The following is a 27190-nucleotide window of genomic DNA, read 5'->3' on the forward strand; positions in this document are numbered from 1 at the left end:
TTACATTTTCAGTTATTTCACGGCTAGTTATTTGGTTCCGAGTTCTGAACTCGACCCGACTTAAGGTATGAAGGGACAGCCGAACTCTTACCTTCCTCAAACCTTTCCTTCATTACCTTTCTAATAGCCTCGGGAGTGGTCTGAAAACATATTTTGCAAATTGAATAAAATATGTGTAAGGGTGTGGGATACCGCATCTTTTTGGTAGTGTCGGATGCATTTGTGCATCTCATTCGATTCTTTTTTACACTTAAAATTTATAAAACGGTTTTCTGAGCAGCAATTTACGTATTCGTCAATTTCAGCCCTGAATCTGAGATTATGAAAAGAGCTTACCTGCACTTGTCCCTAATCGAGGCTCCAATACTCTTCAAAACCTCCTTCCTCTCCTTTGCCATCTTATCTAATTAAAATTTTACAAATATGAAAGTTACACTCAGCTTCTCTGAATTCCAGGTACGAAATAGGGTATTTGTCATTTTCTAAACCAAAATTTAATTTTTATGAAAATACTCGATCTTAATTTATTAATAAATGATTCTCCTTTATTAAATTTATTATTTTTAGCGGATTCCTCATCCTTCATATATATTCTACAATTGACACTTGGATATATGTAATATTGTATGGTATAACTGTAATACATGTGTAGTGGAAATAGTGAGATTAGTTGTTAAGGAGCATTTTAGATACAGCACAAGTAGAAGATGTGAGTGAGAAAATATGTTCGGTGATGAGGTTTTGGGTGTGATTTAAGTTGTTTTTGAACTTTGAGTTATGTGATCTCCTTGACTTGGGTCCTGTTAAGTTTGAGTATGCGTTATTAAGCACATTTCCTTCCCAGCCCTTAATGATGCCTGTGGTTTCGGGTGGGTTGCTGAAAAACTGAGACTCCAGAACCTTTATCTTCTCATCCAGTAACTCCAGGTCAGTTTTGTACTTGGAAATAAGGGCCAAGATGCTTTCCTGTAAGTTGTAATGAGGGCGCTTGGACCGCTTAAACCGAAACTCATCGTTCACGTTATCATTGTCGCTTTCGTCTTCGATTGTAAAGACCGAATATGCTGTATCAATACTTATACTCGATGCTACAAATTATTTTATGGTTGATATGTATATTATATCAGTAACTGCATAGTATACTATAAAATTTTAAATATATAAAATACTTAGTAAATAGTAGAGTATAGTTAATAATAATAAAATAGTTATACCTTTTCCAAGTGAGCTTGTGAGTGAAAAGGTTTTGGGGACTTGGGCCAGGTCTGTAATTTTCTTATCAGAAAACTCCTCAGTGTCGTCGTCCTGGTTATTCGATATCGAATCCGTCTGTGATATTTCAGTATCTAAATCCATTTTAAACAACCTTAAGTAAACTACTGCTAATAGTATGATATAAAATATAGCTATTATAATAATTAAATAAATAAAGTAATTCAAGGATAAATAAACTGTATAACTGGATAGAAAATGGCGGGAATTGAACCATGCAAGTCCTCACCTCTATTGTATGATTTAAATCTTTTATCAGTGTTGAGCCTTTTTGAGTTTAATCTGGAAGGCGTAGACTTGTTTGATGAGTTGCTGAGACTCCTTTTAAAGCCTTTTCCACCCTTTCTTGGAGATCCAAAATCAATATCCAATTCATCACATTCTTGTGAATTTGTAGAACTCCTAGAAAGCGTTTTCTTCGAAGAATCAACTGAGTTTGTCTTGGCGAGACTGAGTTGTTTGAGGGTTTTCCCGGGGGTTTCAGTCGCCTTCGTATCCCTGGGATGCTTGGAAGCTCTGTTGCTCATTACAGGAGAGGAATGAGATGACTTTGAATTCTCTTCATGTCTGAGGAGCGAGTTAGTGATGAGTTTCTGTCTGAGTTTCGCTGCGGAAGACTGGCTTCTGACTGAGGATCCTTCAGATCTGAGGCTTCCAGTTCTACTTGACCTTAAACTGAGGGAGTCAGAGTCCTTCGAGAGGGTCCTCGAGACCGTCCTTGATACGGGCATGTCAAGAGAGGATTCGAAGATAAGTTAGGCGATTTCCTGAGACTAACAAACAAGGATCATTGAAAAATTTTTTCTGTTCGAGTTTTATAAATAAAACTGAAGAAATTCAGAGAATTCAGGACTTTTACGAGATTTATAAGATCAGGTACAAAATTTGGAGATTTGATTGCGAAACAGGCTCGTTTCTTTTGTGTACATCTATTGCTTATTTATTAAATGCTCAATCACCTTATTTTCAGTGGGTAAAAGGTGCTCCTTGTCCCTGATTCGCCGTGTTACGCTATTGTGTCACCCACTGAATGCACTATAATTTATCTGTAGTTTTGTGTAGCCTCTTTTCAAGATATCTAAACTTAAAATTACATAAATATTTTTTAAACCGCCGAATCCTTAATTTTAATTATTTTTACTCCTCTTTTACATACTTCATTCATACATTACTCAGTTATTTTTTAAAAGTTATTTACATGTTTGATCTTTGGTTAACACATTTCAAAATGATTAATTTATAAAATTTGGTTGAGTTAAATTTTATTAAAAATGGGTCAGAATTTTGTGGTTTATCTTAGAAAGCTGGAAATTTGACCTTCCATACCACGTGATACTGTATCCAGTCTTTTAAATTAGTTTTAATATTTTCTAAAAGTTTTCACGTTAACATGTAAATGTTTAGCTAATTAATTTAATCATTTGATGTATTCCTGTATATTAAGTGTAGTATGTTGTTTCAAGTGAATAACTAACCTTAGTAGATAATTTACTAAAAATTTTATAATATTTATAATTTTAGGTCTAAAGATTGAATTTTGTTTCTTTAAATTTTTATTCCAAAGAATATATTAATTTTACACATTAACATGGGGAATCTGCATACTGATATCTCCTACAATCCTTGGTTTAGAGAAATAAATTTGTGATTTTTCTGTAAATGGCTCCAAAGGACAAAAATCAACCATCTGAGCCCAAAGTTCTTCTTGGAAGGTTAGACTTTAAAATTTTTCCTTAATTAACGGATTTTTAGGCCCAAAAATAACCTCAAGCTCGGATTAGTTGGTCTTCCGAATGTAGGAAAATCAACTACTTTTAACCTATTATCCAAACAATGTGTTCCTGCCGAAAACTTTCCATTCTGTACAATAAGTATCCTTTCCATCTAATTTTATTTATATATAAATAGTTATTTAATAATTTAATGATAATTTTATTATATTTACGGTTATATATATTTAGTTTAGATGAAATTTTGTGATAATTTTATGTTTAGATCCTCATGAGGCGGTAGTTTCAGGTACTCCATAATTTGACTTAAATATTTTAGTTCCTGACGATAGGTTTGACCATCTCTGTAAGGTTTTTGCTCCTAAGAAGGAGATTTCAGCAACTGTTACAATTTTCGATATTGCAGGCCTTGTCAGGGGAGCTCACAAGGGTGAGGGTCTTGGAAACGCCTTTTTATCACACATTGATGCTGTTGATGGGATTTTACATGTGGTATCTCCATCACTTCTAACTACTTTTATATAGTTGTGTATTGTAAATTATTTAATACTCCTATTGAGCATATATGATGCCCATATCTGAGCGTAATGATTAATAGGTTCGTGCGTTTGAGGACGATGAGATAGTTCATACTGACGGTGAGGTCAACCCGGTTAATGACCTGGACACAATTAACCAGGAGCTCATTTTGAAGGACCTGGATAAGTGTAACAAGGCTATTTCTGAGGTTGACAAGGTTTACCAGCGTAACATGAAGATCAAGTCCAAAAAGGAAGAACTTGACACTTTAATTAAAGTTAAGGAACATTTAGAAAGTAATAAATGGATTTCCCAAGGTATCTAATCCATTTATTCAGTTCCTGCTATGAACTCTGTTTACTAATTTTAAACTATTTATATAGTTAATTTCTGCAGCTAGTTAATACTTTAAAATTACTAGTTATAAATCTTATTTTATCAATATATTGGTATCATACATTTTAGTACATTATGAAATATAAATTTCAATAGGTAATTGGAAATCTAGTGAAGTTCCATATATAAATGAATATAATTTTTTGACTGCCAAACCCATTGTGTATTTGGTGAACTTGTCTGAGAATGACTTTGTGAGGCAAAAGAACAAGTGGCTTTCTAAGATCGCTAAGTGGGTCCAAGAAAACAACCCAGGACCTATCATCCCTTATAGTGCACAATTCGAACAATCACTGGAAGCTTTCCCTACTGAAGAAGCACTTAAAAGCTATCTTAAAGTTTCTTATACTATACTTAACTTTATAACAGTTATTTATAACTTTAATAGTTATTTTTATTATTCACCTTAAATTGATAGTTAACTTCTATTTACACTAATTATTGATAAACCCATATTTTATTATGTAAAATACTATAGGATAAGAATAATGCAGTAAGTAAGATAGGAAAGATCATAACGAGCGGTTATCACGAATTACAGTTAATACATTATTTTACCTGCGGTCCTGATGAAGTTCGGTGTTGGACTATAAGGAATGGCACAAAAGCTCCTCAAGCTGCTGGTATGTCCAACATGAACATAACCTTTAGGTGTAATCCATTCTGATTTTGAAAGGGGTTTTATATGCGCAGAAGTTTATAATTATCAGGACATTGTACAGTTTGGTACTGAGTCACGACTGTTTCAGCTACTCCCCCATCCGAACTTACATTAGTCTACTTAGTTTTTTACCTAAATAGGGTTTTAGGGGCTTATTATTCTTTATTATGGTTATTTAAATAAGTTCACTCAAATTTATTATACTATTAGTAACTAGTATAGTTGGGGTTTAATGTTGTTCAGGAACTGAATCGGAAGTTAGAGCTAATGGGAGATATTTGCAGAAGGGGTAAGTGCGTTGTAGTTAATATGATTAGAAAGGACTACGTTGTCAATGACGGGGATATCATCTTCTTCAAGTTCAATGTCACCGCCAGTAAAAAATAATCTCATAGACCTCAATACTATATAACTTCTATTGTAGTGTTAGTGTGTAGTATAAATTAGTAGAAACATTATTGTACATATTTGTGCAAAAAACGCTTGTGAAACTCGCTCCTTACCACGTCATTCAAAAATCTATAAACATATGGTATATATAGGTTTAAGTTTGTAAAATAATTAAGTATAATTAATACTAATTTAAAGTAAAATATGTAAAACTATATATAGAATGGATAGCTAGACCCCAAGAAAGGGGATTTGCGGGAATTTAGAAACACATACTTTGTTGGTTGTTTAGATTGTGATTGTGGATTTTTGAAAACTACGTCCTCATCCCAACGTCGAGCCTGCTTGGAAGGGTTCATAAGAGGGTTTCTGCTCAGTAATTTTTCGCGATTTTCCTCAGATTTAAGCTGCTCTTCCCTCTCACGCTCTTTAATTTCCTCCTTCTCCTTCTTTATCTTCTCCAACTCACGCAATAATGCGGCCTCTTCGTCGTCAACAGTCTCTTCGTCAACCTCGACAAAGTCGTCTTCATCCTCGGGAAAAGCATTAACCTCGCAGTTCAAAAGCTTCGTGGCGTCCTCAAGGCTTAAAAAATTCTTAGTAACACCCACCTGATCCTCAATCAAGTTCTTAGTTTTATGTGCAGTCTCAGTCTCCTCAAGCCTTTCACGCAATAACTTCTTAGTTTCAGATAACTTCCTTGGATGGGCAGACTCAGAAAGGGTGAGAGAAAAAGGAGCCCTGCGCTTAAGCTCAGTATGGGAAGGCAAGTCTTTGCTGGAAACAGAAACTGTTGATCCGCGCTCTAAAATGATAATTAGATGTAAAATTTTAAATTTAAAAATACCTTCTAGGCCTACGCCAATAGCATTGTGCCAAGTAGGCCTGTGAGCTGTCGACATCCCTAAAGTCCCACTTAAAAAATATTCAAAAATCTATCGATTCATGAAACTAAATAAGTGAATTTATTAGGTAAATATTAGTAGAATTTTCATAACTGGGGATATGACACCAAATTAGAATTTGTTGGAATATATTTGTAAATCTTCCAACAAATTTTATTCTTATTTTACTCAAAATTGTTGAATGTGGTTAATTATTGAAAATTCTGGTCAATTCTTGTAAATTATTCCAAATATTGATTAAATTCGTATAAATATTCCAAAAATATGAGCTGAGTTGATTTAGGATGAATTTTAAGGATACAGACTTTATTTATCGCAAATTCTTTGGATCTAAGAATGAAAAGGTAAGAAATTATAAATATTTTGTTAAATTTCAATTTTTAGAGGAAACAGTCGATTTCTAATAAAAAGGTCCAAAAAAATAGGAATATTTTGGAGGAATCTAGGAACGCAGTTGATTTAACATCGATTCTTCTTCCAAATGAACCCGGATATATTATTCCAGACGAAAATGAAAAAACTTATGAACTAACCCAAACGAAACTTTTATCATTAGTTGATCAAGGAACTAAAAACAAGGTAATGCTTTGGTTTTAATTGGGTTTGGAACTTTTAGTAATATATTACTGTATTTTAGATTAAAATTTTTACTAATATTTTTATAGTTAAAATAAATTATTAATGGATTAAATAGGCTTTGAAGTTGAATTTACCATATGGTCCATATTTTGTTGATTTTTCTGCTAATGGTCGATATCTTCTCCTTGGAGGTGAAAAGGGGCAACTTTCTTTAATTTGTACTCAAACATATAAGGATTTTTTTGACATCTCGGTACTGTTGTTTACAGTGTTTCCCAGCTACTAATTTATAGTTATTTAGTCACTCCGTAGTTCTTTAGTTTTATAGATTATTTACATTCTTTTAATCAGACCAACTTTTGATATTTATTTATTGGAGTTAAATTTGTTGAAACTAGTTAGCTTGATTAAATAAGAGCTAACCCATATTTGGATTGAATAAATAATATTATAGGTGAAAGAAAATATAAGAGATGTGAAGATATTACATAATCATACTATGCTGGCAGTTGGTAGGTTAATTTCATCACTAAATTGTCGTAGCTCAGAAGATCTATGTTCACATTTACGACAACACGGGGTCCGAAGTGTATACCTTAAGAGGCCGAATGGTACCATAATATACCTATTCCTTAGCTATTCTAAAATCCAAATAACTAATTTTCAGTTGACGTATAAGTTGGAATATCTTTACTATCACTACTTGTTGGTCACAGTAGGAGAATTTGGAGACCTATGGTAAGCTTAAACATATTAACCGAGTTGTAGTTACCAGGACATTTCTACCGGAGAAGTTGTGGCAAAACATAATACAAAGAAGGGGCCCTGTAAAGTCATGTGCCAAAACAAGAATAATGCTGTTATACATCTCGGACACAATGACGGATTAGTTTCATTATATGTACCAAATATGGAAAAGGTACTTATTCAACTACTTCCCAGATAACTATATACTACTCTATAACTAGTTACTCAGTTTTAACTATAATCGGAGTTATTTGAGTGTTATACCTTAAACTACCCAGTTTTGTGGATAAATAAACTGTTTTCAAACAGTTTTATTAGTTACATAAGTCTATAATATCCCTAACTGAGAACATTAATCCCTGTAGAATGTGATAAGAATGATGTGTCATAAAGGTGCTGTAACTGCCTTGTGCGTACACAACAATTACATGTTTTCATCAGGTAACGGATTGTTCTTACGATGATTGCTTAGGGTTTGATGGCTACTGGAAAGTTTGGGACCTCAGAAACTACAAGGAGGCTGTTATTAGGCAGTATGTCGGCTCAAATCCCCCCACCTGCGCTACCGTCAGCCAAACGGGAATTCTTTCACTTAACATTGGCAGTCGGGTAGAATTTTATAACAATGTTTTCGATGGATCAAATAAGCCAAATTTATATCTTAAACACCATTTCAATTCACAAGTACGTTTTTCATGCCTGAAAATCATGCTATCCCCTACTGGGGCTTAGTTTTACATATTCCATAATAGTTATATAGTCTTAATTATGTTAATAAAGTATTATTATAGATATTACAGTTATATAGTTAAGCATATATAATTGATGCTTCAGGAGATAAAATCAGTGGCATATCAGCCCTATGAGGACGTTTGCGCGGTTGGAACGACCTTTGGCATGTCAAATTTGATTATTCCGGGTTCTGGTTATCCCAATTTCGATGCATTAGAACATAATCCATATGAAACAGGAAAGGTCAGTCATCATATCTATCCACTACAGAATATAGCTATACTTATGTTTTACAGTTACATACAGTAGTTATGTAGTCTATATTAGTAATTATAGTATATAAATATAAAATTAAGTATGTTATTGGTGTAAAATGTGTTTAGATACGGAAAGACCGTGAAGTACAAAGGTTACTGGAAAAATTACCCGCTGATTCTATAACGCTGAATGCCCAGCCGATTGGTAGTTACTCGAGAGACCTATCCCAGGCCCAGTTTTCCACAGAAGAGCCTGAAAAGGTAGAAAAAAATAAGGAAACCACCAGAAAGAGACCCATTAAATCTTCCGCCAAATATAAGGTAATTTCCCAACTTATACACTATTTTATAAATAGTTTGTATAATTAGATATAGTTACCCTAGTAGTTAACACACTAGTGAGTATATAGTTATATAAATCGGCAACGGGTTTAGTAAAATGTGTAGGCTGAGAGATATAATAAGGTATTTATGAGAAGACAGCAAGCAGTTGAGGATAAAATAAAGAGCTTGAAGGAAACAGGAAAACAGGAAGAAGCCAAGGAAGAAATTCTGACAAAAATGACCAAAAATGACGTTGTAAAAGGACCAGTAATGGGCGCAGCGCTTTCAAGATTTTTCAAAAAAAAATAATCTACTTTTCTACATTATATATGTGATAATATTAGATATTTTATTATATTAAGTATAGCTAAGTCTGTGAATGAAATAGATTAAACACATTTTACAATTTTTGTCTAAAATATAAAAAATAATATAAATTCAGTGTTATTAACTAAATGTTGACCCAAAATAAGTGATTCAGTGAAAAATAGTGTTATTGTGGCAGAGAGTATGGTGATCCCAGAAGTTGATGTGTTAATAGTATTTTTTATTAAAATATATTAAATAAATGGGAAATAAAGATGATTTAACAATTTACAACATCAGTGATAATTTGGTGAGATTTTACGAAGAATAGCCATTTACACAATTTACACAATTCAACTTTAATCTCACAAATTATTTCAGAAGGAAAGATTACAGGGCGGATTTCGATGGAACTTGACAGATGAACTCCTGAAGAGGCTGGAATCCGGAGAAAAAAACACAAAGGATCTGCTGGCTGTGAACGAGTGGTTCAAAGAGGAGCTAGAGACGATTGTTAGTTCAAGGAACGCCAAAAAACTCGATCCAACTAGCGTCAAACTTGCCAAAAGTATCCTGGACTTAATTTATCTCAGGTCGGTATTTGACCTTGATAGCCAGCAAATCTTCATCTATACCGCCCCGTACGTTCAAGACAGAACATACAAACTCCTTAAAGGCTCAGAAGTCAATAATAAATCAAACTTTTCACTCGGTAATTTCTCAAAAATAAGCTTATTATTAGTTAATGTCTTTAATTATTAATTGATTAGAAATAAATTATTACAGTATTAATAGATTTTTAATAGATGTTTGTATGAGCTTTGAGTATTATAAGTGCAATAATTCGACTCCGAATATAGTTGAGGATTGTATAAACTCTAAGATCATTCGATTTTCAAACCTTTTCACCAATTTCTGTAAATATAAGGGCATTAATTGTGATCTCAAGCCCTTACGTAACAATAGTGACGTATATTTTATTTACATACTAATGTCATTTAGTGCGAGGTTACTGTGTATGGTAGAATTGGATCTGAAGCTGAAGGTCCAATTGATCAACTTAACGTTACTTTACAAGGTACTCCTAAATACACTAGTGCTTCCTAGATATTTTGGATATACTTTATATATATTATTAAACATAATATCTCTAATCCGAACAATTTTTAACATTTACTTTACTTCTCACCACAGTTAATTATGTTTTATTAATATTGATTCTATAGTATTAATAAATGTTTAGGGAGTATAAATGTAGATTATGGTCTAAAAGTACAACTACAAAACCTGGTACTTTAAAAATGATTAATAATAATTAACAGCATTCAATTGATGAGTTTTTTTTATTTCCAGGACAAATGGTATTGATTTCTTTGAAATACTTTTCATAGGCTGCTGTTACCGGTTTATTTTTCGAGGATAACTTTGGGATGAAATACTTAGCTAGCGAAATACGTGGTTTATTACTCGGTTAATTGTTAAATTAGGCTCTGGAGCACCTGTTGATAAAGCATTTGTTACATTAGCATCGCAAAATAAAGTTAGTTTCATTAAGTCAATTCCTGGATAAATACCTTTTCAGTTACTCATACTAATACTATTAAATACTCATACTATTATTCATTTTTTGCTAAAATTACTCAATTTTATATAGTGTTAATTAAGTAATTAATATAGTAGTAATTTTGTATAGTTTATGGATGAGAATATACATATAATATGTGTTAAGGGAACGTTATTGACTGAATCGCTTAAGCAAACCTCATTTAGTACATTTTTACATAGTTATTCATCTTTATATCAGTTGATAAGATAACTAACAACTGTGATTTATCACTTCCATTAACATAAATAAATTTGATTAGGTAATATATTTCAAGTGATTAAAAGAGATAAACCTCATGTGGTCATTTTTACGGGACCCTTTATAAGCATTAATCAAATCTCGGTAATACTTAATTACACTTATCATTAGTTAATATAATTATTAGTGAATATAACTGGCGAATAATTCTTTGAAATGTTTAGGCTGAAGGATATGAGTTGAGTAGTTTGGGTGATATCACACTTTTATATTCTAAATTTCTAAATGATTTGTCAAACGTTGCACAGGTATGTGTTATCTTGATTGGTCAAACAGATAGTTATTTACTATTGATTGTTTAGATATACATTTCCAGTGTTTGTACTTTTACATTCTATACATAGTTTTATAGTTACATATTCTTTCAACATTTATACAGTTTATATACTTAAGCACATTTATTTCCAAATTTAGTAGATTTGACAATAGTATTAATATTATACTTAAGTATATATGTATAGATCGGCGCAATGAAGAATACCAATTTTGTTATTGTTCCACACCCATATGACGGTAATATTATCCAACATATATATACATATACATATAATCAACTTGATATAATTAATTTTACATTTAAAAGATAGTTAATGGTATTAACAGTGTGATAAAGTTTTTTAGTGATATTGGGATATCCGTTACCTCAACCTCCACTGAACTGTAAATCTACAACACTTTACAACAAACAGTTTCCTCCGAATGTATTAGCAAATCTGTTGACACTTTTTAGGTAATTTTCCTGTCAAACCCTGCCTATTTTCGATTAAACGGAATACTATTCGCTATCACTTCCTGCGATCCCTTATCATTCATTTGTATGCAATGTTTATTACTATTATATATTTTATTGGTTAAAATTTGATTAGTAGTTATATACTATTCTCAATACTAGTGATACAACTAATGACTGAGTGGAAAATGTTATAGATAAGAACATGGTATATAAAGGAATAGATGATCCATTGAAGAGAGTATGTAAGGAATTGCTGTTGCAACGTTCGTTTTTTCCTGGATATCCAGTTTCTAAAGTGCCAGCAGAGTATGCAGTGGACCTCACGAAACTTAGAGAACTCGAGTTTTCAAAGAATCTAGTACCAGATGTATTGCTGTTCTGTAGCGAAGTAAAGACGGAGCCATTTATAGAGTTCACAAACCAAAGAGCCTTTGTAAGCATCCATAACAATAGTATGAGCATAAAGGAAACATTAATAGAATCTTACACTGAAATATACATAACGCCACTGGGTAACAAAGATGAAGATGAACCAGTACAAGAACTTGATATAGAAAACAGAATAACACTACTCTATTCCACTATCAAATAGTCGACACTCATAAATTTTTATATAATGATGAGTTATTATAATGGTTTTAGAGGTAAATTGAGTAAATTAATATATAAATCTAAGTTTGGGAGGAATTTTCAATATTTTAGTTGAATTTAAATTATTTTAATTATTGAAAACCTGATTAAAAAATAAAAATTTGAAAAGAGGTATGTGTTTAATGTGGCAACAGAATCAAAACAAAATAAAATATTTTAAATTTTAATTTATTATTTTTTTCAAGAATATTTTAACTAAATTGATTTTATATAAAATGGCCTATTTTTCACAATTTTTCGTACCCATTTTAATATAGTTTTTAAACCTAATTTTGTAATTTATAGCATTTTAATAATCATAACAAATGTATATATATGACGGATGAAGAAAAATGTTATGAGAACAAGTTCGAGGGGTTAGAATCTTTACAGGGCGGCGATGCCGCAGTTACCTACCAGCTGAACGATGAACTTAATCAGCATCCCGTAAATTCACTTCCTACCAGTTGCCGAAGAGTTAAACTCTATGAAATCGGTTCAACTTCTGTATCTTTTCATAACCATTTATGTCTTATTATATTAGTAGTGTACTAATACAGTTAATTATTAGTATGATACTATATATATAATGAGTAAATGGATGTAGGATACATGGATAGATAAGGGTACAGGATTTTGCTTTTTTGATGGTGATCTGGATTCTGAGAATCCGAAGCTTTTAGTAAGCCTTGAGCATTACGGAGTTAAAAGTCTTGTTTCTACATATATTAAAGATAATACGGATTATTCATCACAAAATGGTACGTTTCTCTACTTTGTTAATATTTAAATAGTTTAATAACCAAATGTTTACTTAAGATTATGTAAATAACTGTACTTTTAGTATTAGTAAGGAATTGATATGAGTATAGATTCTATAATAATATGGCATGAAGGAAGCGATACAAGATTATATAGAGCAATTTCATTTCAAAATGTTGTTGGACATAATGCTTGCTGGTACTTATTACGTTGCTTAGTCCAGTAGATAGTTATTTAACCCATCCCGGGGAATTGGACTTAGATAATTGCAATTCTATATATTTATTTACACTATTGTATCTTTCCAATTCTGGATCCTTTGAAAACCACACGTTTTGGCCACAGAAAATGATTTAGGAAGTACATAAGTAACTTTGTGGATAGCATAAATCTACAAACGACCGAGTCAAAAGCGTTAGCTCAAGCGTCCGAGACTAATTCAGAGTTCAGAGTCCTTCCCGTACCAACAGTTAATTCTATTCTAAAATTGGAATCAAATCTCGAATCTTACGTACTTCTTTATTTATATTTGTTTTTCTTACTTAATTCATTTAGTAATTAAATATAGTGTAAACCATATTGATGGTTGTTTCAGAACACAATATCGGATGGATTCTATTTGGATTTGTATGATAAGAAATGGTTGAAGGAGTTGTTTGGAGTTTTGAACAATTGTATTTTGTCGGAAGATCTCGCAACCGCCTCTGCTATCTCCTCAATTTTAGTCAAGCTCATACTTAAGTGGTGTTGCTCACTGGAACTAATGCATATTTTCGTCTCCGACGATATTTTTTTCAATTTACTAAAGGCTTTTGAATGTACGTAAAGCCCTGTTATTGTAGTTGTTCCTATCCTGACATATGATATTATTAATATTACTTATTTACTATTTACTTATACCAGTAAATTAGATATTTTATGGTGTTGTTACGAGTTAACACTTTCAAAACTAAAATAGTAACTGCAGAATATATAGTAATAGTAGTATTATATAGTTAGTTATGATGTTGGAAAATGATTTAGATGATTCGGAGTTGATGAAACATAACGTGAAGATGGAACATGTCAAGTTTTTCCGAGAGTTTGTGCGTCATCACCAAGTGGTTCCTTTGAACAATACCTTGTTCTACGAGTTGATCCAAGCAAACTATAGGATCAATTACCTGAAGGACGTAGTGTTACCGCGGCATTTGGACGAGTTTTCAATCCAGCGAATAAACTCCACACTCTTCTCTAATATGGCGGAGATCATGAACATTATCTTGAACGAAGAGAACAACTTTTTTGAACTCTTAAAGTCAAAGCTGTCAACCAATTACATGGCAGCGCTATTTTTGAGAGAACTGCTCCTGGTAACTCGATCCACAAACCTAATCTCGCAAACTGACAGAAACTCACTCATACTCATGGTGCGTAACTATCAACTATTAAACGAGTTAACGGGGTACTTAGATGGTAGCGCTCAAGCAATTACCATTTATCGAGAAACACTTCTACCACTCAATTTGCAGTCCAATCAATATTATCATACAATTAAACGCTTTCTCACCACTCATAATAACAAGGATACTATGGATGTTAATGGGGATAGTGTGGATACTAATAATGCTTCGGATAAAGTGGATGAGTATGATGGATTTGACTTTATTGAGAATCTGGAAAATGATAACGATGATACTGGTGTAACGTTGGATAGAGATGAGTTAAGGCCTAATTTGTTGTGTACTGGTAGACATAAGTTGATAGAACCATTAAGTTTGGTGATTGAGATTTTTCACATTTGCCAGGAAATATTCCCAGCCATACTTCGTTCTGCAGTGTTCATTGATGCTGAGGTCAACAAGACGCCGAAACTGTTCCTGAGCCTGTGTGACATTTTGCTTCGTGAGTCGAACGAGGGTTTACAGTCCCAAACGAGAGAAATCATAAGCCGACTCCTAGACCCTAAAAGCATGGACCTACCAGACAAAGATGAGGTTTGCAACCTGTTTTATGACAAAGGGGTCTTAGACTATTTAATGTCATATCTTACGACAGGTTACCCTGATATGCCAGATAAGAAGGAAGAAGTTGATACCAATAACAATATTAATACTATGGACACTAATAATAGTACAACTAGTAATAATACTGGTAATAATAATAATTTGGAAAATAAGGATGAAAATGGTCTTAATAAAGATGGTGAAAGAAAGGATAACAAGGAAGTATTGAAGGAAACAGCGGTCCCCACCGTGACAAGTGAACTACGAGTAAACGCAATACTTAATATAATGGAACTATTATGCTTATGCGCTAGGGAACATAAGCACAGATTTAAGCTAAGAATCCTGTCCCAAAAAATACCACTAAAGTTGATCAAATCTTCAATGTGCCCATATGACAAATTCCTAGTCATTGGATCAATCAAATTTATCAAAGTTTGCATACAAATGAAGGTTCCAATACTTATTTAGTTTTATTAATTTACTCATTTTTACTCAATCAATAGAGATTTTACTATTTATATAGTTATAAATTATATTTATTAGAATTAGAAATAGTATTGATAAATAGTTGATAATTGTGGGTTTGGCCTGAAATTTTTTTCTCAACTATTTATACTATTAGTGATTTATACAAACCTTGAATTCATAAATAACTTTGTCTCATATGTAATAGGACAAATTAGTTAATAAACATATAATAAGATATAACGTATTAAGATATGTGATGTGGATACTCCGATATAAGGTTGAAACTCATAGCGTAAATGGCTCAATTCTGGAAAGTGTTTGTCTATCAATATTGTCTACAATCGAGACCATAGGCTCAGATTCCCTGGTTGTGTATTTATTCGAGGACTCATTTTGTTCATCTGTACTTAACGAGTTCAAGGGCCTTAATTCGTGTTTCCAAATCGTTGTAGGAAACCTAAAGAGAGTTTACAACAACAAACTCATCTTTGATGAGAACAAATGGTTTGAAGATGAGGAGGAAGAGGAGTTTGAACTTAAAAATAAAATCATAAATGAAGGACTTCAAGACCAACTCATTTCACTATATAACACTTGTGATGATGATCAGTGGATTCTCAATAAAAAACATCAATCAGGTACTCATTTGATTTAAAATTATTATACTTATAATATAGTAATAGTATAGATATATATTTTTGTCCCGAACTAGCACATTTTCAAAGTAATTATATAACCGACCATACCATAGTTATTACTACAGTAACCTATAATTCTGTAGAAAATGTAAAAAGTGAGGTTGAAATAAATAATAAAATAACGGTGAAATTAAAACCAAAAAAAGGTAAAATAATGTTTAATATTCTTTTTTAGACGAAAAAACACTGGTGGAAGAATTTCTCTTGGATATCCAAGATTCCGATAAATGACACAATATAAATATAATATAATATCATAATATAGTATGGATTTAGTGTATTTGTTATATGGAGAAAAATATGTGATTTCAAGTATTAACTTTAGTGAAAAAAATGGAATGCTTGATAGTTGTATGCTGAATAATGAGGGTTATTTGAATGAAAAGTCTGTAATTGAAGGTTTTTCTAAATTAACACAAATTACTGAAAATGATTCCAAGTCACTCCTTAACGGTGATCTACACATTTCACAGATTCCACAATTACAACACACTGTAACACCTTTTATCCATTTTCATCCATATCATTACTATTATTATTATATACTGTTATTAAATGTGTTAATATTAATCATTGTATTCATTGATAAACTTGATTTTATAGTTGTTATTGAGTAATAAGGTTCTAATTGAGGATTATTATTGTTATTCATTGCAAAACGGGTAATTTTTATTAAGTTAAATATTTTTAAGAATCGTAATATTCGGACTTAACTCTACTCATGCTTTGATTAAAGAGATTTCTGGAAATAATGTAAAAATAACGTTTAACGAGTTAATGTGTAAGAACATAAGTACGGAATCACGTGCTAAGAGGAGGAAAAAGGAAATTCAGACGCCAGAAGAAGTTTGTGAAGTTGAAGTTGGAAGCAAAAAATTCATAGTAAAACTTCCCAAAAGCTTACTAAACCGTTGGTTTCCAGATTTTTATTGATCTTTAGTTGAGGTTGTTGAATTAAATACCAGACTAGAGAATGAGCCAGAACTAATTACTACCGAGGTAATTATAGCTTACTTAGTTTTCTTTATATATAGTTATACAATAGCACTGAGAAACTGTTAAATGTAGGAAGGATGGATAGCCTTATTGTTGGATAAGACCAAGAAAATTCCTAAAATATCGCACAAATCGCAGAATAAATAATCTCTTACACACTTCAATACTCATTTAATTCTCATAAATTATTTTTTTACTACTCTTAACTGCATAGTATTAATAAATTAAGACCAAATTAACATTAAAATAATCCAATTAAAGATTAATTAAAAAAAGGAGTAAATGGTGTTTTTAAACGTGGTTTGATGTTTTTTATACTTTTGATAAACTTTGTCGTTGACTTCTGGAATTGTATTTCCAAACTCGTCGAGAGTTCTCTGTTTGACAATGTCACAGGACAGTATCTGCAACTCAAGTGACTTGATTGCCATGTTCCTCATCACACAACTGTAGGTCCAGTAAACCACTGTCAAAACTGCTTCAACTGCAAACACAGTCAGAATTAGCCCAACATGACCTCCTCTCATCAGAGTCAGGAGTAAACAGAACATTCTGAGCACCAGTGTGTTTAACAGTTTATTTTTATGTACATGAAACAGTGCATTGTGAAGGCGATAGGACTTTATTAGGTTAGGCCCAATCATCAGACCATAACTTGAACAGGAACAACACATTTCCTTCGAGTTTGTCAACAATACAAATGATGATAAATTAACATCACATATTTCATCACTACTCATCAAATCTATACACATTATATGGTATATATCATTACTATATTGTATAGTTCGGTTTAAGTTTGTAAAATAATTAAGTATAATTAATTTGAAGTAAAATATGTAAAACTATATATAGAATGGATAACTAGGATCCAGAGAGGGGATTTGCGGGAATTCTCACAAACAAACCTTTATTAACATTTTGTATGTTTTTGAAGAGTAAATTTTGATGTAATTTGCTCTTGTTATGTTTGAAAGTGGATGGATTGATGTAGTAAATTCTCCTTTTCCCCAAAAACACACACAAAAATGGGTACAAATTTATCAACAAGTTCATAAACTATAAATGACATTAACAATATACTAATAGTATATAACTCAATAGTTTGACTATATATAATTAGATAAGAGATATAAGTAAGTCTCCTTTGAGGGAATAAATAAATAAATAGAAGGAAGGCGATAGAGGAAACCACCCGCCACGTTGCATTACCGGTTTAAAGGAGAACAATATAAAAATATAGTGAATGGATTCTCCAGGCCATTTCGATGAGATAAACTCCAATAAACGAAGTGAGTCAACATAGTTGCACATGACAATTAATGAGAACACGAATGCTGTAAGCCTTGTGAAGGTGAAAATAGCGATAAAAAGTGCATCGGAGATTGGGCCAAGAATTGACCAAATGAACAAAAACAACAATGAAGTTAATACTATCAAGTGGAAGCAAAACAGGAAAATACGATAATCAGACGATATGAATATGCGTTCCAAGTTTGTGTAATCCAACAACTCCATACCATATACCAAATTCTCCTTCTATAGACAATATTACTCTCAAAAATTAGTTAGTTATATAACTAATAGAACTAATAAGATAATTAAGTATATAACTAAGGTACTCCAGTTGATATAACTATGTAACGACTGTAGGGTTATAACTAAGGAAGTAAGGGCTAAATAACTGTATAGCTAAGTCCCTTTTGGGGGTTAGTGGTTGGCCGTGGACCAGTCACCGTAACGAACCTGTAACATTTTAAGTAAAATAATGATAAGAATGAATTTGGAAAGTGAAAAGATGAAATGTGGTAAAGAAAGAAGAATATTAAACAAATTTGAAAAGTTCAAATTAGCGTCAAGATAATGAACCAACTCACATTTCACATCCACATTTATCATCAATATTATCTTCAAAATCATCTCATTCATTTTTATCAACTTTATCTCATTTCTATTATATTTTCTATGGTTACTCTTATATAATTAACTATAATATTAATAATTGTATAATAGTTAACTGTGTAAGTGTATAGTAGACTATGGTGGAAAATACTTTTTGTTGGTATAGGTTGAATCAGTTTGTGCAGTGATTTTATGTTTATTCGAAGATTGGGACGAGTCAACTCCAGACAAGTTATGTCTTATTCTCGAAATTTGTAATAGTAAAAAACACAAATTCTTCAACATAAACGGCGCAAACGCTATAATCATATATTCAATACCAAACTAATTATATAACATAAAACAAATTAAATAAAATAAAGTAAAGAAAGAGTTTATACCTGAATAGTGTACGGTTGATTGCCATGTATAAATTCTTATAAACAGAAATGGTAAATCTACAAAAAAAATACCAACAATTCCAGCAAACTTTCTACAAAAGTATATCTCATCTCTTTTCATCACTCTTCCGCTATTATTCACATTACTACTAACACTATTATTATTGACAGTATCAATAGTGTTATCTGTGTTATGGGTGGTGGTGGTTGAAAAATGAGGAAATGTGTAACTATGTAGAAAGATTGGAGTGACGAGAAAAACTGAACAGAAGATTTTGTAAAAATTGAACGTGTTAATAAGTGAATTGTAGTCAATTGAGAACTTGTGGAAAATATCAATGATATCCAAATAATCAAAGATTACGTGAATAATCAAATCACAATGTATGAGACGTTCTGATGAAACCATATTAACTCCACCGTAGAGATGAATTCCAGTACTAAATGCCAAAATTGTATACACAGTTGGTGTGATAAACAACAGTAACATAATCTCAAGAGAACGACCACCTCGTGATTTTAAAAGAACTCCTTTCGAATGAGGTTTCACAGGCAATACCCAGAAAAAAACTATAAACGCCTTAATTGTAAATATGCGGGAGTATAATACCCAACAGTTAGAGCCTTTGTGTCCCACAAGCTTTGGTAACATGCTTATTATCCACTTAAACAGGCAGAAGGCGTCCAGAATTGACATGTATATAAACTTTGGCTGGCAAATGTACATATAATACATTAAACCAATTGATTGCATAGTGAACAAAATCAAGTTCAAAATGTATGATAATGATAGCCATGATATTAATTCATACTTCTCAACAATTCTCTTGCCAACCATTACTTAAACTAACATTAACAATTAGAAAATTACATTAAAGTATTATAAACTTATTTTAAATTAATTAAAAGTTATGTTTAATCAATATTATGTTATTAAATTAATTAAAAATTACCAAAATAAGAAATGGTATGAAATCATGTTAAAAACAATACAAATAGTGTAAATAAATTAAAAACATGATTAAAAACAGGAAATAATAAAAAATGGAAAATGTGTAGAGGAATAATTGATAAAATTCCAAATGTGATGTTGTGTCGCAGAAAAAGGTAATAAAAAATTTTTTTTAACTTCTATAGTTTTCACTTTATTTACTCGCAAATTTTTTATAATACTCTTATCACTATATTATAAATAATAATATATAAAATTATATATATTACATGTATTATATATGTTTAATAGTATAGTAATAGTTTATTAAGCAGCAAGATCTAGTAACTAGGTGTAGTAAGGTTTTATTCCCAATAATTACTATAAATTAATTTTACTAATTTTACGAAAAATATTTAAAATTTTTTGTTGTCTCCAATACTCATCTAAATACTAATTCTCAAGACCCTCGAGACTAAATGTTTTAACAAATTTTAAATAACACAATTTTCAAAAATAAATAAACTTGAAAAAATATATATAGGAGTTTTGATAAAAAATGACAAGATTAAATGGAGTATGTAAGTGGTTTAATAATAAGAAGGGGTACGGGTTTATAACTCTGGAAAATGGAGAGGATGTGTTCGTACATCAGAGCGAAATTTACGCCGACGGGTTCCGCTCACTGCACGAAAACGAAAAGGTGGAACTTGAAGTAATTATGGACAACAACCGCAAAAAAGCCATTCATGTAACAGGTCCAAACGGCACTCACGTCACCGGCACTAACTCTCATTATGGACGTAACGATAATGATAAATTTAACGATGGTTATAATCGTTATTAAATATTATACATACCTTTTTTTATACTACTATATTACTATTATTATTATTATCTGATTTTTTATAACAATTCCCTCCAAACTAAACAATAACAATTATTATAATTTAAATAATATTAACAATGAAAATGATGTGAAAATAATAAATTGATATGGAAAAACAAGTAAATATTATAAAAAGGTGTAAAATGGGATGGGGTACTGTGTTAGTTAAATTATAAAATTAACTGTTAGGTGTTGAAAATGAGTTATATTAACAGGATAGCAAAACTGGTGATACCAAAATGTAAGTTACAAACCCGAATATCAACTGGATTCTCCCAAGGTTTAAGGTCATTTAGCACTACTAAAGTATCACCGGCTGAAATTTCAAAATTACTACAAAATAGAATTGCTGGATGGGATTCTCAGGTATTATAACACTACTAGTGATAGTAGCTATAACCTTCCTCATTTGTATAGTTTATTTATGATTTGTTTTTTATTTATCCTTTATTAAGCTATTTTACGAATTAGCATTGCTATATGTTAATCTCTATTGAGTAATAATTTCTTCTAAAATGATGTGTAGAAAGATGTGAGGGATGTTGGACATGTAATAAATGTTGGTGACGGTATCGCCCGTATTTATGGCTTAAAGGAAGTAAAGGCAGGTGAACTTGTTATGTTCTCCTCAGGTGTCGCTGGTATGGCTCTTAATCTCGAAACCGATAATATTGGTGTTGTTGTATTCGGTGATGATAGGTATCTCCATCACAAGGAGTGGTTCCCACCACAATTATTCATTTTACACAAATTACTCACTCTATCTAGTATTTTACATAGCTACATAGTTAATTTGTTGTTAATGTAGGATATTTTTAACAGAATATTTAATTAGGTATGTTGTATAATGATTTGTAGGAGTATATTGGAGGGTGATACTGTAACACGTACAAATCGTATCTTAGATGTACCAGTTGGTCCTGAATTATTAGGTCGTGTTGTAGACGCATTAGGGCGTCCAATTGATGGAAAAGGTGACCTTGTTACTAAGGAGACAAGTCGTGTTGAGGTTCCAGCCCCAGGAATTATTGACCGCAGAAGTGTTCACGAGCCGATGACGACGGGCATGAAATGTGTTGATTCACTTGTTCCAATTGGCCGAGGCCAACGTGAACTTATTATTGGTGATAGGCAAACCGGAAAAACAGCTTTGGCCGTCGATACTATATTGAATCAACGTCTAGTGAATGAAGGTTTAGAAGAAAATAAGAGATTATATTGTATTTATGTGGCGATTGGACAAAAGAGATCAACTGTAGCTAGAATATTAAAGACTTTGGAGGATAATGATGCTCTTAAATACACTATTGTTGTTGCTGCTACTGCTTCCGATCCCGCTCCATTGCAATTTCTAGCTCCTTTTACTGGTACGTTAGGGTTCTTAGTTACCCCCTACTGTGGTTTTAGTTATTTACTCTTACAGTAGTTAGTTACCTGAGATACTTAGTTATATAATTAATTAATCATTATTTCTTATTTGCTTTAATGACTATACTATTAATAGTATAATTAATTAGATAATTTTATCACCAACTTTTATGGTGTTTACTCGTGACAACAACATCACAAATTATGCATTTATCTATAATTTCAATTATATATAGTAAGAAATATAATAATGTGATAGGTTGTAGTATGGGCGAGTGGTTTCGTAATAACAAGAAGCATTGTGTTATTATTTACGACGATTTATCTAAGCAGGCGACTGCTTATAGACAAATGTCTTTACTATTAAGAAGGCCACCAGGACGTGAGGCTTATCCAGGTATCCCTAACTATAAGTTATCGTTATTGTTTGATTCATTTAGCCCTTCCAGGGACTCATTTATATATTTCACAGTTATTTACTAATATTTTCCACTGATTTATCATTCCATTAGTTAATAGTATAAATAACCCCCATCTTATCTAGGTGATATATTTTACTTGCATTCACGTTTATTGGAACGCGCTGCCAAGATGAGTGACGCTAAGGGTTCTGGCTCTCTCACTGCTCTGCCTATCATTGAAACCCAAGCAGGTGACGTCTCGGCGTATATTCCAACTAATGTCATTTCTATTACTGATGGACAGATTTTCCTAGAATCTGAACTTTTCTATAAAGGTTTCTACATACAATTATTTATACTTGTTAACCACTACTTAGTTAGCTGTAAATTATTGTTAAGTATTATAGTGTTATATAGTTAACAGTTATTAAGTCATTAACTTTTAATGTTAATTAATTATTAAAGTTTCGGTATTACTTAAACACTGACTTGAATGTAGGGATAAGACCTGCAATAAATGTTGGATTATCAGTGTCCAGAGTAGGGTCAGCAGCACAATCAAAAGCCATGAAACAGGTTTCTGGTACCATGAAGCTGGATTTGGCACAGTTTAGAGAAATTCAAGCCTTTTCACAATTCGGCTCTGATTTGGATGCCAGTACACAACAACTGTTGACCCGAGGCACTCTACTAACTGAACTTTTGAAGCAGAAACAATATGCTCCATTGTCAGTTCCACTCCAAATTTGCGTAATTTACGGAGGAGTCAACGGTTTGCTAGACAAACTCGACCCCAAGCTTGTGGGAAAATACGAGGAACAACTACTCGAACACCTCACAAGTCAACATTCAGATTTGTTGTCTACGCTTGAGAAGGAAGGAGTTTTAAGTCCGGAAACTGAAGCTAAACTAAAATCAACACTTGAACACTTTGTAGATAATTTCAATAAATCCTAATCAAATCCATTATACAATATATAGTATATAGTGTATATTGTATATAATAGAGTAATTTGAGGATTAATATTGACTATAATTTAAAGTTAATTTAAAGTTACAAATAGGTATGGCTAGTAGAGTAATGATGATGTAAAGAAGAGTTAAAAGGTTAAAATTAGTTTGTATTGGTGTTTTGTTGGTCTTGTTTGATGAGTGCGATTTTCTGTTTTGCGGCCTCAATCCTCTTACGCTCGTTCTCAACCCATTCGTAACTCTCAGGCTTCATTATCTTAAAAGTCAAGAAAAAAGCTATTACACACCAAATTATCAGTCCACTGGCTGCAAAATTTTATTAATAATATTTTAGAATAAATATATTTATTTTAATAAATTAAATTAATTTTTATTTAATTGTAAATTAAGTATTTAATGAAATAAAGCTGATATAATGTAAAAGAATAAGTAAATAGATGAAGAATGAATAGAAGGATTACAAATGAGATTCGATTTGAGATGTGAAGAGATTATGGGCCTCTTGCCGCCAGTGAATTTGAGGAAATCAGACCTTCTAATTTGTTTTCTTTTATCTCCGGATAAAACCTCCTTAAATCTGTCCAATTCGCTCACTTTGGGCATTTGCTCACTTATTTCATGCTCCCTTCCGACACCATAACCACGTACGGTACTAGTATACAAATTAAAATTATTATGAATAGTGCGATAAATTGGATTTATTAAATTAATTGGTTTAAAATGTGTAAGAAGCATTATTTGCTAGGAAAGCTGAAAAAATCAGAGAGAAATGATTTTGAGTTGTGGACGCAGGGCCCGCCGAGTATTATCGGGACTCCAGTGGCCCGGCTGATTATGTTACAGTCACAAGATTCTCCATAAGTTACTCCTCCAACTATAAATATTATTACCTAAATCAATATCATCAACCATATTATTGGATTTATTAATATTAGTATTGGTCATTAATATAGTTAAGTAATTAGTATAGTTGTTGTAATGAGTTACTGATGCAGGTTTATGTTTGAGTGTGTATCCTAGATCATATGCACTTGGAACCATAGTATACATCTCAGTATCCAATTTACCTATTAAATATTAGTATATTTATTATTCATCATAATAAATTATATAACTAATTACCGTTAGCTATTGAGAAGGGAATTATATAATTAACTAATCCCCGAAGGGTCTAACTACCACACTAAGGGAACTAACTAATCCATTAAGATATAACGAACCCCTGATTAGATTATATGTAGTTGTATAAAGGTTAGATTTGAATTGTAAATAAGGACTTTGAGTATCTAAAGAAACTTTAGTTATCTTATCCTTTAGAGTTGATAATGTGAATTCTTCCTTGTTCATTCTTCTTTTACCCTTTATGAGGTCAGCGGCACGGTCAACTAGAGCCACCAACTCGTTCATCTTTCCCATAATCAAATAGTCCTTAACCTTCTTAATCTTCACACTGTCATTACAGGTGAGGACAAACAGAAGTGCGATTCTGACCTTTTCGTAGTAGGAATTGTTCTTGTCTGTGATGTACTCAATCACGTCATTCAATGTGTTCCTTCTATTGGTAGCGATATCCTGCTCCAACAAACCGGAGTCCAACAGCTTATTCTTCTGTATTATCTTGGATAATTCATGTAATATCTTCACATGCTTCATCACGTCATTTATCATTCTATTTTTTTCGGGCAAATTTTCCAAAACATTTTCCACCATAGAAGTGGTGTTAACACCATCAACTTTATTGGTGGTATTCATAGTATTACCACCCACATTAATACTGGTATTTACGGTATTAACAGTGTTGATGGTGTTGAGTTTATTGTGTGAGATGAGCGTGTTAAGATCTTCTTCGACATGGATGAACTCGTGGAAGATGTGAGAGTTGAAGAACTGGTCATTGAGCACAAATTCCGAGTCGTCCACCACCACTTTGTTATTGTTAATTCCAATCAGTTCATGGATCATTGCTCTGTACGTCCATTGATTCATTAAAGGTACTACCAAATCATCTTTCCTGTCCAATATCAACAGCACGCAACCAACTCCTTCCACACCAGTCAACTTATTATTATACTTGTTATACTGTTGTAGTATGGATTGTAAGTTTAAGTTATTATTGTTAAAAAGCATTTGTAATTTGTTTGACAAAGTTTGTGAAATTACATCATTTCGCCTGTAAACTATTGTTGGAATCTGGTTCAACAAGCAACAAACTGAAAATAATGAATTCACACATTTCATCATCCTATTATCCAACTTATCTGTTTCCGCCATATTCACACTAAGCATATTAGCAGTATTATTGGTGTTAATGTTAATTGCAGGGGGAGTGTTATTAATTGTGAACATATTAGTATGTAAAATATTTATATCAATGAAATACTCGTAGACTCCGTTGATAATGTTGAACTGGTCAGCTCTGGCAAGGATTTCAAGAAAACCCTCGTCAAGTTTGTTGGTGAAGAAGAGGTGGTACGACTTAAATGTGGGACACTTGAGTTCAGAGCAGAGCTTGTTGACGTTATCGACATTAGGTTCAATTACAAACACTGATTTGAGATGTCTGAGGTTGGGGTCGGAACCTGAAATCAACCGATCAGGCCCATCGTCAACGCTTATTCCGCCTGAATCCAAATTCAAACTATTAATATTAAGAGTTAATAAAACTTCATTCTGTAGGAGATAGGAGTGTGTAAGAACAAGGGAAATGATCCTGCTCGTGGTGTTATCTAGTACAAGAATCTTTAGTCCTTTGACTTTTTCAATTATTGACGAAAAATTCTCTTGCATCAGAGATACTAAATCGTCAAACTCGTAAGGACTCTTCTCATCCATTACTACCCCTCAATAACACACTAGCATTCCATCATAGCAATTCTAAAATCTATTAATTTATTTTTAACACATTATATTATTGATAAAATATTAGTAAAATTATGAAATAGTGTGGAAAATATGTAAAAGTGGTAAGGAAGGTGTATGAGGATTAAATTATGTAAAAATACAAATTTTAGTCATTTCACAGGAAATTACTTAATTTACACATGATTGTATAATTTTTATTAATTATGTAACAGATATCTAATTTGTGGAATCTAGACAATTTGAGTAAAATAAGTAATTTGTAAAAATCTAGTAAAATAATAGTTTGAAATAGAATTGGACTGTAAATGTAATTGTTTATTAGAATTTTAAATAAAATCAGCTAATGAATTAATTAGTGTAAAATTTTTCTTCTTAAAAAAAATACATCATATTGCACTATAATTTATCATTTTATTAACGATATTCCTAACATTATTATCGAAATAATATCAATTTTATCATTACAATATTATTAGTTTTAGTATTACAATACCATTAAAATTATTTTTACTTAGATTTTGGAAATCA

General features: G+C 31.9%; 15 protein-coding genes across 15 annotated transcripts, besides 13 other annotated features; 10 read left to right on the plus strand and 5 right to left on the minus strand.

Moving 5' to 3' along the window:
- Positions 1 to 23: 23 nt before the first annotated feature.
- On the minus strand, positions 24 to 2003 carry TA18550 (uncharacterized protein; the record flags this gene model as incomplete). The annotated part of the gene is made up of 8 exons (XM_950206.1): positions 24 to 140; positions 193 to 307; positions 337 to 403; positions 435 to 482; positions 514 to 580; positions 694 to 1088; positions 1215 to 1346; positions 1487 to 2003. The coding sequence occupies 8 exons, from the start codon at positions 2001 to 2003 to the stop codon at positions 24 to 26; spliced, it is 1458 nt and encodes a 485-aa protein (XP_955299.1).
- Positions 2004 to 2931: 928 nt separating this feature from the next.
- On the plus strand, positions 2932 to 4965 carry TA18555 (GTP-binding protein, putative; the record flags this gene model as incomplete). The annotated part of the gene is made up of 10 exons (XM_950207.1): positions 2932 to 2984; positions 3025 to 3143; positions 3268 to 3291; positions 3322 to 3494; positions 3601 to 3838; positions 4014 to 4255; positions 4396 to 4568; positions 4594 to 4659; positions 4727 to 4748; positions 4801 to 4965. 10 exons carry the CDS (start codon positions 2932 to 2934, stop codon positions 4963 to 4965), a joined length of 1275 nt encoding a protein of 424 aa, XP_955300.1.
- Positions 4966 to 5180: 215 nt separating this feature from the next.
- Positions 5181 to 5870, minus strand: TA18560 (uncharacterized protein; the record flags this gene model as incomplete). The annotated part of the gene is made up of 2 exons (XM_950208.1): positions 5181 to 5773; positions 5816 to 5870. The coding sequence occupies 2 exons, from the start codon at positions 5868 to 5870 to the stop codon at positions 5181 to 5183; spliced, it is 648 nt and encodes a 215-aa protein (XP_955301.1).
- A 287-nt stretch (positions 5871 to 6157) lies between these two features.
- TA18565 (uncharacterized protein) lies at positions 6158 to 8821 on the plus strand (the record flags this gene model as incomplete). The annotated part of the gene is made up of 9 exons (XM_950209.1): positions 6158 to 6217; positions 6258 to 6452; positions 6568 to 6722; positions 6969 to 7190; positions 7221 to 7371; positions 7641 to 7883; positions 8034 to 8174; positions 8315 to 8509; positions 8636 to 8821. The coding sequence occupies 9 exons, from the start codon at positions 6158 to 6160 to the stop codon at positions 8819 to 8821; spliced, it is 1548 nt and encodes a 515-aa protein (XP_955302.1).
- Positions 8822 to 9080: 259 nt separating this feature from the next.
- Positions 9081 to 9925, plus strand: TA18570 (uncharacterized protein; the record flags this gene model as incomplete). The annotated part of the gene is made up of 4 exons (XM_950210.1): positions 9081 to 9128; positions 9200 to 9530; positions 9589 to 9788; positions 9821 to 9925. The coding sequence occupies 4 exons, from the start codon at positions 9081 to 9083 to the stop codon at positions 9923 to 9925; spliced, it is 684 nt and encodes a 227-aa protein (XP_955303.1).
- Positions 9926 to 11617: 1692 nt separating this feature from the next.
- Positions 11618 to 12007, plus strand: TA18575 (uncharacterized protein; the record flags this gene model as incomplete). The annotated part of the gene is made up of 1 exon (XM_950211.1): positions 11618 to 12007. One exon carries the CDS (start codon positions 11618 to 11620, stop codon positions 12005 to 12007), a length of 390 nt encoding a protein of 129 aa, XP_955304.1.
- Positions 12008 to 12381: 374 nt separating this feature from the next.
- On the plus strand, positions 12382 to 13633 carry TA18580 (uncharacterized protein; the record flags this gene model as incomplete). Its single annotated transcript, XM_950212.1, has 5 exons — positions 12382 to 12552; positions 12653 to 12806; positions 12942 to 13029; positions 13165 to 13318; positions 13403 to 13633. 5 exons carry the CDS (start codon positions 12382 to 12384, stop codon positions 13631 to 13633), a joined length of 798 nt encoding a protein of 265 aa, XP_955305.1.
- Positions 13634 to 13811: 178 nt separating this feature from the next.
- On the plus strand, positions 13812 to 15263 carry TA18585 (uncharacterized protein; the record flags this gene model as incomplete). The annotated part of the gene is made up of 1 exon (XM_950213.1): positions 13812 to 15263. One exon carries the CDS (start codon positions 13812 to 13814, stop codon positions 15261 to 15263), a length of 1452 nt encoding a protein of 483 aa, XP_955306.1.
- A 256-nt stretch (positions 15264 to 15519) lies between these two features.
- TA18590 (uncharacterized protein) lies at positions 15520 to 16192 on the plus strand (the record flags this gene model as incomplete). The annotated part of the gene is made up of 3 exons (XM_950214.1): positions 15520 to 15901; positions 15952 to 16107; positions 16137 to 16192. 3 exons carry the CDS (start codon positions 15520 to 15522, stop codon positions 16190 to 16192), a joined length of 594 nt encoding a protein of 197 aa, XP_955307.1.
- Positions 16193 to 16227: 35 nt separating this feature from the next.
- On the plus strand, positions 16228 to 17023 carry TA18595 (uncharacterized protein; the record flags this gene model as incomplete). Its single annotated transcript, XM_950215.1, has 4 exons — positions 16228 to 16536; positions 16565 to 16623; positions 16654 to 16871; positions 16902 to 17023. The coding sequence occupies 4 exons, from the start codon at positions 16228 to 16230 to the stop codon at positions 17021 to 17023; spliced, it is 708 nt and encodes a 235-aa protein (XP_955308.1).
- Positions 16495 to 16536: a sequence feature (2 probable transmembrane helices predicted for TA18595 by TMHMM2.0 at aa 90-112 and 211-233).
- Positions 16565 to 16591: a sequence feature (2 probable transmembrane helices predicted for TA18595 by TMHMM2.0 at aa 90-112 and 211-233).
- Positions 16946 to 17014: a sequence feature (2 probable transmembrane helices predicted for TA18595 by TMHMM2.0 at aa 90-112 and 211-233).
- Positions 17024 to 17223: 200 nt separating the features above from the next.
- On the minus strand, positions 17224 to 17712 carry TA18600 (uncharacterized protein; the record flags this gene model as incomplete). Its single annotated transcript, XM_950216.1, has 1 exon — positions 17224 to 17712. One exon carries the CDS (start codon positions 17710 to 17712, stop codon positions 17224 to 17226), a length of 489 nt encoding a protein of 162 aa, XP_955309.1.
- Positions 17407 to 17475: a sequence feature (1 probable transmembrane helix predicted for TA18600 by TMHMM2.0 at aa 80-102).
- Positions 17713 to 18076: 364 nt separating the features above from the next.
- TA18605 (uncharacterized protein) lies at positions 18077 to 19993 on the minus strand (the record flags this gene model as incomplete). The annotated part of the gene is made up of 5 exons (XM_950217.1): positions 18077 to 18496; positions 18643 to 18703; positions 18831 to 18920; positions 19011 to 19158; positions 19240 to 19993. 5 exons carry the CDS (start codon positions 19991 to 19993, stop codon positions 18077 to 18079), a joined length of 1473 nt encoding a protein of 490 aa, XP_955310.1.
- Positions 18266 to 18334: a sequence feature (8 probable transmembrane helices predicted for TA18605 by TMHMM2.0 at aa 17-35, 50-69, 90-112, 156-178, 223-242, 247-266, 379-401 and 406-428).
- Positions 18347 to 18415: a sequence feature (8 probable transmembrane helices predicted for TA18605 by TMHMM2.0 at aa 17-35, 50-69, 90-112, 156-178, 223-242, 247-266, 379-401 and 406-428).
- Positions 19115 to 19158: a sequence feature (8 probable transmembrane helices predicted for TA18605 by TMHMM2.0 at aa 17-35, 50-69, 90-112, 156-178, 223-242, 247-266, 379-401 and 406-428).
- Positions 19240 to 19255: a sequence feature (8 probable transmembrane helices predicted for TA18605 by TMHMM2.0 at aa 17-35, 50-69, 90-112, 156-178, 223-242, 247-266, 379-401 and 406-428).
- Positions 19268 to 19327: a sequence feature (8 probable transmembrane helices predicted for TA18605 by TMHMM2.0 at aa 17-35, 50-69, 90-112, 156-178, 223-242, 247-266, 379-401 and 406-428).
- Positions 19460 to 19528: a sequence feature (8 probable transmembrane helices predicted for TA18605 by TMHMM2.0 at aa 17-35, 50-69, 90-112, 156-178, 223-242, 247-266, 379-401 and 406-428).
- Positions 19658 to 19726: a sequence feature (8 probable transmembrane helices predicted for TA18605 by TMHMM2.0 at aa 17-35, 50-69, 90-112, 156-178, 223-242, 247-266, 379-401 and 406-428).
- Positions 19787 to 19846: a sequence feature (8 probable transmembrane helices predicted for TA18605 by TMHMM2.0 at aa 17-35, 50-69, 90-112, 156-178, 223-242, 247-266, 379-401 and 406-428).
- Positions 19889 to 19945: a sequence feature (8 probable transmembrane helices predicted for TA18605 by TMHMM2.0 at aa 17-35, 50-69, 90-112, 156-178, 223-242, 247-266, 379-401 and 406-428).
- Positions 19994 to 20729: 736 nt separating the features above from the next.
- On the plus strand, positions 20730 to 21017 carry TA18610 (cold shock protein, putative; the record flags this gene model as incomplete). Its single annotated transcript, XM_950218.1, has 1 exon — positions 20730 to 21017. The coding sequence occupies one exon, from the start codon at positions 20730 to 20732 to the stop codon at positions 21015 to 21017; it is 288 nt and encodes a 95-aa protein (XP_955311.1).
- A 240-nt stretch (positions 21018 to 21257) lies between these two features.
- Positions 21258 to 23785, plus strand: TA18615 (ATP synthase alpha chain heart isoform, mitochondrial precursor, putative; the record flags this gene model as incomplete). The annotated part of the gene is made up of 6 exons (XM_950219.1): positions 21258 to 21425; positions 21586 to 21758; positions 21918 to 22426; positions 22687 to 22824; positions 22972 to 23163; positions 23328 to 23785. 6 exons carry the CDS (start codon positions 21258 to 21260, stop codon positions 23783 to 23785), a joined length of 1638 nt encoding a protein of 545 aa, XP_955312.1.
- An 858-nt stretch (positions 23786 to 24643) lies between these two features.
- Positions 24644 to 26632, minus strand: TA18620 (Sec1 family protein, putative; the record flags this gene model as incomplete). The annotated part of the gene is made up of 2 exons (XM_950220.1): positions 24644 to 24867; positions 25021 to 26632. The coding sequence occupies 2 exons, from the start codon at positions 26630 to 26632 to the stop codon at positions 24644 to 24646; spliced, it is 1836 nt and encodes a 611-aa protein (XP_955313.1).
- Positions 26633 to 27190: the final 558 nt, after the last annotated feature.

The sequence above is a fragment of the Theileria annulata genome, chromosome 3, assembly GCF_000003225.4.
Source record: "Theileria annulata chromosome 3, complete sequence, *** SEQUENCING IN PROGRESS ***".
Lineage (NCBI taxonomy): Eukaryota > Apicomplexa > Aconoidasida > Piroplasmida > Theileriidae > Theileria > Theileria annulata.